The sequence below is a fragment of the Parasteatoda tepidariorum genome, chromosome 9 (genome assembly GCF_982258835.1).
Source record: "Parasteatoda tepidariorum strain Cologne lab strain chromosome 9, Ptep-v5.0, whole genome shotgun sequence".
NCBI lineage: Eukaryota > Metazoa > Arthropoda > Arachnida > Araneae > Theridiidae > Parasteatoda > Parasteatoda tepidariorum.
Window position 1 is genome coordinate 12,592,558 of NC_141763.1, and position 15,244 is coordinate 12,607,801.

Consider the following 15,244-nt stretch of genomic DNA (forward strand, 5'->3'; position numbering starts at 1 on the left):
GGTACTGTCCATACACGTGTTAAGGTTAAGAGCATATTTAAATCAACGAATATTATTTTATTAGATTAGATGTTTATTACCGTAGTACGGATATGCGGCTATCAATGTAGTCTTGTCATTTTTGAACCCAGAAGACAAGGGAACTCCTAGATCTTGAGACAATGTCTTCGAAGAGGACTTTGTGAGTGACCACGATTTATGAAGAGGAAAACCACGAAAACCTCCTACACTTAGTCCAACGACAAGTAGGGGGGGACTTGGTTTCGCTAATCAGTATCCTGTGAATGTACAGAGATCGGAGGAAAACTTAAGGTTTTAATAAAATTAATTTAATCATTTTAAAAAATACTATATGAATTCTAATGGTGCCATCTATACTTAAAATGTTAGAAAGAGACTATATTAATAACTCTTAATTTTAGTTATTTTTTAACATAAATACAGTTGATATAAACGACTATAACTATTATTAACCTATTCAATATTAATTTACGCATTTTAAATAAAATGATTTAATATTAAAATAAAAATTCTATTTATTTAAAAAAAAAATCTTATGGTAAAATAAAAAGTTTATGATAAAATAAGTGAATTATTTTATTCTGAATTAATTTCTTTTACGATTAGAAAATAATTAACTCTATTATTTGTAATCAATTATATATTAAATTTAATTTTTGAAATTACAAAATTATTTTAAAATCGAAGAAAACATTTAACAGCCTTTTTAACGCGATTGTTTTAAATTCCTACAGCTTATTTGATAATATAATAAAACTATTTATTTTCAAAAATCATGCGTGGGATTCGAAAAAGGGACTAATAGATGACCAGACCCGTGAGAGTTTTCTGATAAAGTTTTATCAAGGTGTGAAGTTTTAGTTTTACCTGTATTATTATCAATTAGTCAGAATGGAAAGTTTAATATAGTGATAGGGAAAGTAGTTTTTATCTATTTTCTCACCACATTTTATCTACTTTTCTCACCAAATGTTGATATTGGTCAGTGTGGTTATGAGTTTTATCGTAGAATTTAAGGTATTAGTGATTAGTTCGTGTGAGAATTATTTCAACCCTTTGTCACAAGATTTAACAAGGGCTATCACGTTATCTTCATTTATCGTGTTAGTAGAGGCTGATATAAACCGTTGCTGCACGAAAAAATTTATTAGTTGGAAATTGTATTCCGTTTGTTACGATTGTGTAGTTATTTTTCCAGTGTCTTATAAGGATTACAATGAGCAAACGTTCAAGAGACGATTCTTCTGAAGAAGTAAGTTATAATTATTTGAATTTTAGTTTAGCTAATAATTATTTGAATTTTTAGTTTATTAATAATTATTAGAATTTTTTTTTTTTTTTTTTTAGTTTTATGCTTGGCTCAATAATTATTTTATTTTTTTCAATTCATTTATTTAATCTAAATTTATGTTTCAGTTATCAATGTTGTTATTAATGTAGTATCCAAATTTGCTTAAGCGTAGATTTCGTTTATATTTTGAATTTATTCTCTTATATTTAACTATTGTTGTCGCTATTTGTATAGCGCCCGTGTATCGCTTCATTTAAAAAACTTACTTTATATTTTTGTACAGTTAAAAAAGTATTTATTTGCTTTAAAATATAATTTTTTTTTTTCATAGCATGATGATAGAATGGATTTTAGTGAGCCGGGTTTGGGGTTTGACGAATGTGATGATGAGGTAATAGTTGTATAATTTTTTGTTATTTTTGTTTATCTTTCATGATGTATATTTGTTATTGTATAATTTTTGTTTGTTAAAGAATATTAATTGTTATTTGACATAAATATATATTTTTTTCAATCACTTATTATAATTATAATTTTAGCTTTTGGGAGAATTCACCCAAGAATTTTTAGAAGACGAGGAGCATTTAATTGGGGATCTCTCGCAAGGTTTTGCTGAAGCAACGCAAGTGTTTAGAGATCTTCCCATTTATTATCAAGTGGGTTCGGGTTTTGAGGTAATAACTAATTCTGCAGATACTTTTTCTGTTAATTTATTATTTTTTCTCTTTATATTGTTTTGTTTTTCTTTTTTTTTACTTTAACATATTTTTTTTTATTTGTTTAAGTAGACACGACCAGGACCTTCCAACAGTGGGTCAGTTTATATAGAACACGAGCCTTCTGATATGCCGAATGTGAGTATTTTTATTTTGAATTATTTCATTTTATCAGGTATTCAATTTTTTTACCCTGTTTATGTATTTTTAAAAAGGTTTTAATTTATATATTTAGAATTATTATTATTTTTTCTTCTTTAGTTAAGCAGTGCTATATTCCTTCAACAACTATCTAGAAGAAGGACAGAAAAATATAGAGGTGATGAAGTTTCGTTTAGAGCAGTCGTCGACCAAGAAAAACTTCCAGACGAATTAAGGAATTCTCCATTGGTGGAGGTGTCTGTCGCTTTAGTTCGTGAACTATTCAGCCAGATACTGAAGAAAGTTTGTTGGAACCTAAAACCTAACGATTTGATTAGAATATGCATTCAATCCGATGGACTCGATAAACCGATTTCAACCACATTGATGCCGTGCAAGGATATGACTGTGGAGAAGATTTTGTCTGCCGTCTTGAAAGTCTTGCAGTCAAAGACTGAAATCCAGTTAGATGATGGCTTTTTAATCGACGTTATCACCATATTGCGGGACGTCGGGGGAGGAAAACAACATCACCGTGTAATTAACGAAAAAGTGGATGGACTGAAAAAAAGGTCTATTTTGACCATACCAACAGATGATGAAGGTTTGTGTTGCGCGAAAGCGATTGTGTACGCTATTGCCCACCTGGAAAATGATCAATCATCTATTCATGCTTTACGTGACAGGAGACGACCTGCACTGATGAATAGGGCTAAGGAACTATATTACTCAGCTGGTGTTCCCCTAGGACCTTGTGGTTATACTGAAATTAAGAAGTTTGAGGAGCATTTAAATACGCAAATTGTTGTCATTTCCACTGCAAATCTAAACAGGGTAAGTTAAAAAAAAAAATCAATCTGAAATATAAGTGTTATATTATTTAGTATCATATTATTCAGTATATATATATATATATAAGTTTTGATTTTTTGCTTTTTTAAAATATCATTGACTAACTTTAATACATTTTTAAAGTACTTATTTTAATGACATCTAATTAAAAGTTTTATAATATTAATTTTATAATCCAAAGGAATAATTAGATTTTTATTATTTTAGGTTTCGTATAAGGATGATACTGTGTGCAGACCCCGCCGAATCACATTATGGCTGCATAATGATCATTATGATGTGATAAAGAATCTCCCTGGTTTTTATGCTTCCAGATTCTACTGTGAGAAGTGCGACAAGTCCTACAATCGCATTGAAGATCATAAATGTCCTAACTCATGTTGGATATGCCGAAGAGTTGACTGCATACAAGATAACACAAAGAGAAGGTGTCCGGACTGTAATCGTCTGTGTCTATCAACAAATTGTTTTGAGGCCCATAAGAGTAAAACTGAAAATCAACAACTATCTCTGTGCGACAAAGTAAGTTTGGTCCTTTTTTTTTCTATCTTTTGTTTAAATATTACTGATTGTGTATTATGATATACTTATCGTTGTTCTGTTACTATAGTTTTTTTTTTTTTTTTTTTTTTTTTTTTTTTTTTTTTTTTTTTTTAATTATATTTTATTTCATTCGATATTTTTTTTATTTATTTAGATTTACCAATGTGGGACCTGTAGAAAGGTTATTCAGCGTCGAATGTGTCCACCTTCAGCGCATCAGTGCTACAGTTCAAAATGCCCCTCCTGTCAGAAATTCGTCATCGCTGCAAGCCACAGATGCCATCTCAAAAAAATTGAGCCAAAGAAACCGTCTGAAAAACTAATATTCTTTGATTTTGAGACGGATCAATCAACAGGGCAACATATTGTCAATCTGGCCGTTGCTCAAAAGGAAGATGGATCGGAGTACGTATTTCCAGGGTACAACGCATGTAATGATTTTTGCACATGGTTGTTTAGCGAGGAGCATAAAGGTTATACTGCAATAGCCCATAACATGAAAGCGTAAGTAATTTATTTTATTTAAATTTTGAAAGAATATTCTTGTGTTACTATTTTCATGAATTTTTAATGTTTATTATTTTTATTTCAGTTTCGATGGTCAGTTTATACTGTCCTGGCTGATTGAGCAAGGAACCAAACCGGATATAATTCCGAATGGGAGTTTGCTGATGCTAATTAGACACAAGGCCTTGCAGCTGCGAATTATTGACTCCATCAATTTCATGCCCATGGCTTTGTCAAAACTACCGGTTACTTTCAACTTGGTTGAGACACGTAAGGGGTTCTTTCCTCATCTATTCAATACCCCCCAGAATCAGGACTTCATTGGATCCATACCAGATGATTATTATTATACACCAGATGCAATGAGTAGCAGTGTTCGAGCAGAATTTTTCAAATGGTACGAGCAGCAAAAAGATAAAATCTTTAATTTTAAAGAAGAAATTTTGGCTTATTGTAGGTAAGTAAAACTTTATTATCTATTCTTCTTCTTTTTTTTTTTTTAGTACTATTATTAAAAATTTGATTTATTCTATAGATCTGATGTTGACATTTTGAGACGTTCATGCCTTATTTATAGAAAAGAATTCTTAGATGTTGGTGGTGTCGACCCTTTCCAGTAAGTACAATTTCCAGTTTTGTAAAGTAACTGCATGTTGTATGTAGTTGAATATAAATAATGAATTATTTATATTTCAGGTGTGTTACTATTGCATCAGCCAGTATGGCAATTTTTAGAAGTAGACACATAAAAGAAAACACAATAGCTATGGTACCTGTTTCTGGCTACACTACAAAAATCAATTACAGTCCCGACTCTATTAGATGGTTAGATTTTTCAGCTGTGAAAGATGGTTTCAACATTATCCATGCTTTGAATGGCACAGGAGAAGTTAAGATCGAAAACACCTTTGTGGATGGTTTCTGTGAGGATACAAACACCGTATATCAATTTCATGTTAGTAATGATTCTATTGGTTATACTATTTTATATAAAAAAAAATTTTTTGTATGTATATTATTAATCTTTTATTTTTTATTTTCAGGGTTGCTTCTACCACGGTTGCTTAAATTGTTATAAAGCAGAGCAAATTCATCCCTTCAAGAATGTTGCTATGGGTGATCTGAGACAGTCTACAGAGGAAAACACACAGAAGTTAAGATCTTTAGGCTACAACGTGATAGAGTGCTGGGAACATGAGTTTCAAAAAATGAAGGAAGATGATGAAGAACTCAAAACTTTCTTGCTTTCTCATAAATTGAAGGACCGGCTGGTTCCACGTGATGCATTTTACGGAGGGCGTACTAATGCCGTCAAGCTATATCACGAAGGGAATGCTAAATATGTTGATTTTACTTCGCTCTACCCATGGGTAATATATATATATATATATATATATATATTTAAATGCATATTTTTTGAAATTTGAATGTTACATCGGTTAAAATGTTTAATATTTGAAATTATTATTTAATATGATTATTTGAAAATTTGATTTTTTTCAGTATTTTTGTTTGTATAATGTACACTTAAGTTAATGACGAGTGAATGCATTTATATTTATTTATTTTAATCTAGGTAAATAAATACTGCGAGTATCCCGTAGGTCACCCCTTAATAATTACTGAGAACTTTGCATCGGTCGAAAACTATTTTGGAATCATGAAGTGTACCATTGTTCCTCCTAGGCAATTATACCTGCCAGTGCTTCCTTACAGAAGTAATAAGAAGTTGATGTTTCCACTTTGTAGAGTGTGTGCCGATTCATTGCAACAAAGTCCCTGCACCCACACAGACGACGAAAGAGCTCTAACGGGTACTTGGGTTACGGAGGAAGTAAAAATGGCATTGAAAAAGGGTTACGAAATAACAGAGGTATAATAATTTACTTACAATTTAAATATTTAATTTGGTATGTTTAATTTGTATTGAATATATTCATATTTATATTTTTTCTTCAGGTTCACGAAGTTTACCACTTCGAGGAAACTTCTTCAAAACTTTTCAACTCTTTCATTGACCTATTCCTTAAAATAAAGCAAGAGTCAAGTGGTTGGCCAGCTGAGTGTGCCACTGAGGACGATAAAATTAATTACATTGAAGATTACCTAAGAAAAGAAGGGGTGGCGTTGGATATTTCAAAGATAATGAAAAATCTGGGAAGAAGGGCAGTAGCCAAACTTATTTTGAACAGTTTCTGGGGTCGGTAAGTAAACATTATTCTTTATTTTACTAACGCAGGTGAACAAGTGCGGAATGTAAATTATTTTGAATTTATTACAATCAATATTTTTTTACGTTTTATAGGTGGGGGATGAACTGCAATAAGGGGCAAATAGAGTTTGTAACTACACTCGCTGAATTCAACAAACATCTCACTGATCCTACCAAAAATGTGAGTTTCACCCTTTTTTCTTCTTAGTTTTGATATAAATGAAAAAACATAATTATTTTTTAGAATATCCATGAAAACGTATTTATTTATTTATTTATTTATTTATTTATTTTTTACAGGTAAAAGATGTGTTTTTTCCCACCGATGAGGTGGCTGCTATATCCTGGGAATATAAAGAGGAATTCGTTACCCAAGACTCATCCACGAACATCTTTTTAGCAGCATTTACAACCTCTTGGGCAAGGATGAAGCTTTATGAGGAAATGGACAAGCTGGGTGAAAACGTCTTGTACCATGATACTGACTCAATAATTTATGCTCAAGATGGGAGCAATGACCCACCACTCGGCAACTTTCTTGGGGAGTTTACGGATGAATTGAATGGCGAAGTGATAACAACTTTCGTATCTGGTAAGTCTAGACCCCCCCCCCTTCTTGATAATTATTTAACTTTAATAACTATTAGTATAGAGTTGAAGTTTTATTTATTTATTTTTATTTATTTATCTTTAGGTGGTCCAAAAAATTATGCATACCAGACATCTTCGGGTAAGACTTGCTGTAAGGTGCGAGGTTTCACTCTAAATTTTCGAAATTCCCAAAAGTTGAACTTTCACTCCATAAAGAAGATGGTTATTGGTATGTCAGACGAAGCTATTCTTCTTCACAACCCTGCCAAGATTTGTCGAGAAAAGAAAAAAAGAAAAGTAATCAATAAGCCGGAAACCAGAATGTATAGGATCGTTTACGATAAGCGAGTCATTCAATCTGACCTGACGACGCTCCCTTATGGTTATTGATAACAACAACAACAATGTCTTGTGGGTTAGCTTAAACGGTATCCCTTTGACATCATCTGTCCACCAAAGAGAGGATTAGGGCTCCTGGCGATTGACCTCTTTAAAAAAAACGCGTCTTAACCCTTACCCCACTCGGGTGATGAGGAAAAGGGGTTCTTTAATCTTTGAATGAGATGTGTGTGTGTGTGTGTGTTTCTGTGTGTGAGTGAATATTTTCATAAAAATGAAAGAGAGAGAGTTACATTTTTTTTTATTTTAAAAAAAGTCATTTATTGAAAAAACGCATTATAAAAATATTTTACAAAATGTTTCAATATTTCAGCCATCTATTTTTTCTAGCAAACAACATAGGCGAAGTATTTACAGATGGTGATTCGGTAAGTAATTTCTTATTAATTACAAATTTTTCAGGTATTTTCATTTCTTTTAATGCTTCGAAAAATTCTTTCTGTCCTTTGGGTTGTTTCTTTTCATTTCTCAATACATTATTTATCAAATGCGTGATATTGCTTCCAGGTAAAAGTTTCTGTCTATATAAAATTTCTCCTTTTTCAGTCCAAGTTAACAGTTCTTTATTCTCTTGTAAGAATTGTAAAAGTTCTTTAGCTCTCTCCTTTTGACTCTTGGGTACAATATTCATGAGTTGCGTTTCTACTAAATTGCTGCTTTCTGAAATATTTTCTTCCTTAATATCTTTAGTTTTTTCTTCCACTTCATTTGAACGCTCCTCCACTGGTTCATTTTTATTCTCCAAAAAAGTAGGAAATTTAACATACTTTTGGAGAATTTGTACATATAACTCTGCTTTTTCATTGTCAGAAATATTTTTATTTTTTAAAATATCATGCATTTGTTGATCCAACTCTGACAGATATTCTACAGTGTTAGTTTGCAGCCTATCTTCCGGCATAAGAATAAATTTTTTAGCGTACTCCATTGATTAAAGATGTTAAAGCTGTTATTGCCGCTGGAATCAGAAATCCTAAGAACCCGTCACCTCGTTGAACAAGAACTTCTCTCTTACGGAATAAAGGTACTTTTTTGTCTGCAATTTTTCTTAAGCTTCTTTTAAAAGGTGAAAGTTTCTTCTTTTGATTTTTATTGAGAGGAATATTACCTTTTAACAAATTAAATACACATTCACAAATATGTTTAATAGATTTTGCTGGACAATGTTTTAAAAATTTCCGCTTTGATTTTGATTTAGCCACAGCTTTTAAGACCTCGAGACAACAGTGTTTACTGTCCGACATTCTAATCGCATTTGATTATTTTATTCTTTGTGAGATTTATTTTATACCATTTCCCAAAAGATTGAGCTTTAATGAAGGCAAAGTGATTTAAAGTGTCTAAAAATTACAGTTAGCACGAAAGGTTAATGGGCAAATGACTATCGTGGTTGGTACACGATCATTTTATCTTTCGGTAATATACCTGTGCGTAGGCGCATATTATCATCAGTATCTGGTTTTAAATCGACTAGTAGGTAACCAAAAGGTTTCGAAGTTGCGTCTTGATACACTTCCTGGAAAAATTTCACTTTTGTTGGATAGAGTTGTCTGCCTAAATGTGTGATTTGACTTTGATCACGTGGATTTTTGAAAAGAATAAGATAATGAGCATTTAGAGATATTTCTCGCATCTCTTTACCTTTATGGAATATATTCTGTACGATAAAAATGACGGAGACATTACGGTGGTGACTGTGCTTTGTAAACAAATGCGTCAATTTGGAATTACTTCCTAATTCAGACATGAGATCATCGAGAATAATTAATGCATTTGAAATAGTATTTAAATCAGAAGGAACGCCCTCATGAAATGTCACATTCGGTATTGTTTCAAACATGGTTTGATACGCTCCATAACACCAAATAACCGATTTTGGAAAAGGTTCAATAATTTTAGATTCAATTATTTTTTTGCAGAGCTGGCTTTTTCCACATCCTGTTGGACCAGCCAAAATGCACGTGAACGAATGCCTAAGTTTAGGGAACTCCATAATTTATAGAAAAGAATTAATAAACGAGAATATTTATTAAAAATAAATAACTCAAATAACGGTATGTAAAAAAAAACACAAAATAAAATATCACAACGTTTTAAAACTTTAAAATTTTATTGTTTGAAAGCAAAACGTACACCAAATTTCTTTTTCACAAATTGATACATGACGAAATCATTTTTTCGATTTACATTGAGATTTTTTATAATGGATAACATAGATATGTCGCGACAACGTTTATAAATGAAAAAAATACAATAGGCTCCACATACGTTAGATGTGAGTGATTGAAAAGATACAGAATTCCAACATACATTAGAAATATTAAATAATTTATAAACATTAAGTCCATAGAAATCTGGAGAATGGCCATAGGAATCGAAAAATTCCAATGTTTTTCCTTCAGTCATGTACAGAGCTAACCAATGCGATCCTGGTAAAGTTGATTCATCAGTGTTGACGATAATAGCTTCATTTTCTTGCAATAAGGGTGTTGTGTCTCTCGAGTAAACACCTCTAAATCTAAACGCTGTTGTAGGATCTTTTGATAAAATTTCACAAATCTTTTTTCCATCCATTGTTTAATTTCCAAAATCGTATATAATGTCACGTGCTTTGTTAATTTCTATGACGTTTTCAAATTCTGCGAACACAATAACGCACACTGTTTTTTCTAACGGTTGCTCAAATTTCATTTCAACTCGTAGATTACTGTGCTTTATTAAATTGAAATGATCGCCATCACATAAATCAGGTGATAAGTCAAAAGCATATAGAGTGTAACCATCACAAAATTCTTCTCTGGAAATAAAGTTACCTTTATCACTTCTCATATGCTCAGTGCTCATGAATAAATTTTGATAAGCTCTTATATATTGTTTTTGTGAAAAGTTGAGTTCCAATGGATTATGGGGGACTGGTTGACCATCTACGTAGACGGCGATAAAGTTTAAATTGAAATGTTTAAAATCAAAAGGATTTTTTTCAAATGTTCCATGAAATGCATCATTTTCGACACAACCTATGATAAGTCGTTTAGGAATTTGTCCCACAAATACATTGTCTTGCACAAATGACATGTTTCCTTTAGGAATGGAATACACTTTACAGAGCACTCGATTGATAGGATATTTTGCAGTATCTTTTTCTAATGCTTTTGCGTGTCCTAGAATGACTCCAGGACTCACACGTACTTTTCTAACTAAAAGCGAAATTCTATCCAATACAACTTTATATCCCGACTTTCCTATTAGACAAAACTCGGGTTTACTACGATTTAATTTAATTTTTATATCAACCATGTTTAATAATAACCTGTTTTGATGAAACAAATCACTATGAATACAACCAATCATATCCACAGTTGCACTTAACTTGAAATAATCTGATCTTTTTTTAAGACCATCGTTTGAATCTTTATAATAAAGTTCGGCTGTCAATTGGGAGGTTTTACTGTCATAACCATGGTTTAAAAGTGTTTCAATGTAAGATCGATAAGGATAAGTATTGCTGGAATTAGATATGATGCGGTCGTTTAAAGAAATATCCACTTGAGAAAATAATGAGTGTAAAAATAAATTTACTGGACCAATTTTATCATCAGCTGTTAAATTGGTATTATCGTTTTTTAAAATTTTTGCTTGTACGTGAAGCTGAGTTTGGCTTAGATCAATAAATTCATCACCAGAACCAGATATATGAAATTCAACGGGTCCGCCATCAAACACGTTCGATAACGGGTGAAATTCAACCCACTGTCCACTTTGTATAACTGTTTGCGTGCCGGGCATTTGAAACAATTCCAGTTCAGACTTCACACATTCCGGGGAACCTTTTAAAAGAAACGTCATGATGAGTCGAAAATATCACGTCCTCTCACTTTCTGTTTCTTTGATGAAATGATCTTTTTCTTCGTCTTGCGTTTTCTTTTATAGCGCCCACTGCCAATCATTGACTGTATTTTCCCAAGAGCTTTATTGGCCAGATTTTTACTCGACTCTTTTGCTCTATTTTTGGCTGATGTTTTCAAATCTTGGCCTGCTAGTACATCGGACATAACACGTGATCCTGTGACTAATGCTTCTTTTCCAACAGTTTTTGACCCGCGAACAATGTATGGTAGGGCTGCTCTAAATAGACGTCTAAATATGCCGCCCAGACCATAACCTTTTTGATACGACACACCACGATAATAAGGTAAACCGTTTCCTGCTTGGGAAGCATAATAGTCCTCCAACTTCTTGGAACAGCAAACATAAGGTACTTTCATCTTGACTGCTTATCTTGAAATGAAGCCTTTTTAAAAAAACACGCAATATTTATAGTATTTGTCGCATTCGGAAATGCAGCACAACCATCACTTTGCCTCTTTCAAACGGAACAAAATCTCCTGAATTCAGTCTGAGTTCGATTTGAATTGTTTGAAATGAATGTCTCGTTAAGGGTAAGTATTGAGGTCTATCATAATACTGACTGATAGTTTCTCCATCATGTCCTTTTATTCGGACGATCCGCAGTAAAGGAGCTTGTGTATCTCCGACAATTTGGGGGGAAATAAGATCTGTGTACACATAGAAAACTGAAAAATTAGACCATGCGTCAGCCACAAATTCGCTTTTCTGGTTACCCGTAATGACTGCATCACGTTGAAATCCTAACAATTCGCCTAACTTCTCTAAATGAAGGCTGCAACCTTGAACGGCGTTAATTTTAACTCGTTTCGTAGCTTTATTGTAATTTATTGTAAACCGACTTGGATTTTTAGGTAAAGCAAGTTGTATAGCTGATACAATATCGAACATTGATTCATAACACCCCACATCAATTGCTTGCTTAACAGTCGATATGATATTACCATTATTTATCTTGTAATGAAAATAATTATTAGTTTCATTAACGTTCAGCCAAGAATGCGGATAAATGATTTCAGATAAACCTACTTCCCATTCACCTCTTAAATCCACTGGTATAGGTAATTGAGTTTTGAAATGAGAGATTTTATTATCAGGAAAGAATCGCGTTGAGCTATCAGAAGGTAACGTCACGTAGAAAGACATTTTTAAAAATGAACCTTTAACGAAAACGTTGCGCTATTTATACTTTATGAATATCCGTCACCCAATCATTAAATTTATCGGAATAACCTAGAAATTTAACAAAATATTGCATCTTTCCATTTATTTTTTTCTTCTTAATTATTTTTTCAACTGGATAAAATCCAGAATCGACTACTTTTTGTAATTCTTCTGCATAAAAGGTACCGTCGATTGATTCATTCATTAAATCTTTCAATTTATACACTATAGGTTTTCGCGAGATTATTTTATCTATAACAAATAATTCTCGTGTCCAATTATTTTCATATCCTTTTTCAAAATGACGTTTGGACTTACTAATGCGAACAGTGTCACCTATTTGAAAGACAGGCTTATCATTATTCACCTTATCACTATATAAATTATTCCATACTTCCTTTTGATTATCGATATTCACTGAGGTTGGTTCCATTTTTATACTTCTGTGTTTGGTATGATTATAACTATCGATTAATTTAGAAATGACGTCAATATATTTTTTCGTATTATATTCTGTAAAGTATTTCCACATCTTCATTTTTAAAGTACGGTTAAACCTCTCAACAATACTTGACTTAGTTTCATTATTTGTTGTAAAAAAATAAACTCCTAAATTTTTAAGATATTGTTGAACAAGTTTATTAGTGAATTCTTTTCCTTTATCTGATTGCAGTTTCTCAGGTTTTCTTTCTCTGAAAATAGTTTTTAAAGCATGCAATACATTTTTGGCTGATTTATCTTTAATAGGAATAGCCCAAGCATACTTTGAGAAACAATCTATACAAGTTAACAAATATTTATATCCATTATTAAATTTTGCTAAAGATTGCATGTCAACTAAATCAATTTGAAATTGTTCATCTATACCTCCTACAATCACTCGATTCCGTTTAAATTTATGTTTCACAGGTTTATGCAAAGTATAAGAATCTTTAGTCTCTAACCATTTCTTAACGTCACTTTTCCTCACTTTACCTTTCACAGAATTATAAATAGCATTTACACCTCCAAAACTTCCTGGTTGTTCAGGTTTCGTATAAACTGATGAAAGTAAATGATCCATAATCTATTTAAAAAAAATTTTTAGAAATTATTTTGTTTTCTCTAATAACAGTTTTATTTCTAACAGTTAAAATTAACACTCATAAACATTCTTAAAAATAATGGTATACAATAATTTTAATAAAATTAAATAGTAATACCTATACAAGTATTGAATTTTTTTTCCTTTTTAAATTTAAGCAAGAATTTTATTTTAAGAACCTGAAAAAAAAGTATTATACTGAAAAAGAAAAGTCATGCCTGCTGAAATAGAAAAAAATTTTCTCCTCTGGAAAATAAAGTTTCACACAAAATTTTTAGCAAATATCTAATAACAACAACAAAATGTCTGAACGTTATTAAATACATTTTATTTTCAAAGATAATAATAATAATAATAAAAACTTAACTATTTAAATTTCGAAAGAACAAAAATCCTTCCTTGCTGCAGCAATACATAGATCCAGACGGATGACTTTCAAATATTGTTCACTCAGATAGTCAATCAATGGAACACATTCCGGATAGATCCTGTTTTCGCACAGTTCTTTTTCAAAATCACGAACTAGCCCTACAACGTTTAAAAACATGCATTCTTGCTATAAATTTGTCTTTTCCCTGGAGCTCCAAGTTTAAATTATTTTTTTTTTCAATCATGTCTGTTACGAAACACAAATCTCCTAGCCAAAGAGGATCTCTTAGTTCTAAAAATATTTGATTTTAGGCAGCAAGATAATTTTTTATTTCTTCGATTAAATGCATAAATCTATCAAATACTTTGCCTTTACTGAGCCAGCGTACTTCAGTATGTAAAATGAGGTCAGCATCATCAGGATTTTGTAACAGGGCACAGTGGGACAAAATAAGAAAAATGCGGCCAAAATTAGAAAATTAACTTCAATGTTCTAAAAATTGATCACCTATAGATTTTTTTGGTCGCTGATTTCAAATATGAAGTCAAAATTTCAAAAAAACAAAATGGCGGATCCAAAATGGCGAATGGATTGAAAAAATTGTAAATAAATAAATAAAAATTATTTACTAGCAGTTTTTGAGATCTTTGATTACAAATTTGTGTTTAATAATTTTAATAAATAAACTAATGGATGTAAAATCGCAAATATTTATCGAAACAAATTTAAACTAAATAAATTGAATCAAAATATTTAAGATTGCTAATTACAAATTCGATTATGGAATTTAAAAAAAATAATGAATCTATTTTGCTAGATATAAAAAATTTATAAAACAATATATGTAAAAAATATATATAAAAAATATAGATATAAAAAAATAGATATAAAAAAGATATAAAACACGAACTATAAAAGTAGATATATCAGCCAAATTCGCAAATATTCGCAGCTAATTTTTTTTTAGTTCTTGAGTATATATACCAAACAAACGTACACATTTTTTTTTACCTCGGCAACGTAAGGCTTTTTTTTATAGAACACCCTAAAGTTACAATTTCATTGTACAAGGTAGAAATAGGGAAATGGCTCTGGTTTTATTAGTGTTTATATAAAATAATGAATTCATATGTATCTTAAAAATACATTTAAGTTTAAATCATGCATAGTTTTAATATTTTTATTTACTATAAGGATTTATCATATTAATAAAAATTTAACTGAAAAATTTATTTATTTTTATTTTGACTTTCTTTTTATTTCACTGCTATTTCCATTAATAAACCAAAAAAACGAAATACACCGTCATATTCCTTGGAAATTTTACTACAAAAAACCATATTGAGATTTTTTTTTCTTATAACTTCACATTTTTTTTTGACCGCGAAAAGTTATTTTTGTTCCACAGTGCAGGGCCTTGAAAAGTCGCAAAGGAGCTGCTAGAATT

At 31.1% G+C, this 15,244-nt stretch overlaps 3 protein-coding genes across 3 annotated transcripts in view; 2 read left to right on the forward strand and 1 right to left on the reverse strand.

Annotated features, from left to right (window-relative positions):
* Positions 1-15,244, reverse strand: part of LOC107439353 (uncharacterized) — a 53,620-nt gene that overhangs the window by 23,569 nt on the left and 14,807 nt on the right. The gene's annotated exons all lie outside the window — the stretch shown is intronic.
* On the forward strand, positions 603-5,607 carry LOC107457405 (uncharacterized). Its single transcript, XM_087150453.1, has 12 exons — positions 603-1,273; positions 1,644-1,703; positions 1,852-1,986; positions 2,101-2,166; positions 2,290-3,003; positions 3,229-3,543; positions 3,719-4,068; positions 4,157-4,528; positions 4,607-4,687; positions 4,768-5,026; positions 5,115-5,441; positions 5,575-5,607. The coding sequence occupies exons 1-12, from the start codon at positions 1,238-1,240 to the stop codon at positions 5,605-5,607; spliced, it is 2,748 nt and encodes a 915-aa protein (XP_087006579.1). The 5' UTR covers positions 603-1,237.
* Positions 5,664-6,458, forward strand: LOC147803318 (uncharacterized). The gene is made up of 2 exons (XM_087150874.1): positions 5,664-5,944; positions 6,031-6,458. The coding sequence occupies exons 1-2, from the start codon at positions 5,732-5,734 to the stop codon at positions 6,277-6,279; spliced, it is 462 nt and encodes a 153-aa protein (XP_087007000.1). The 5' UTR covers positions 5,664-5,731; the 3' UTR covers positions 6,280-6,458.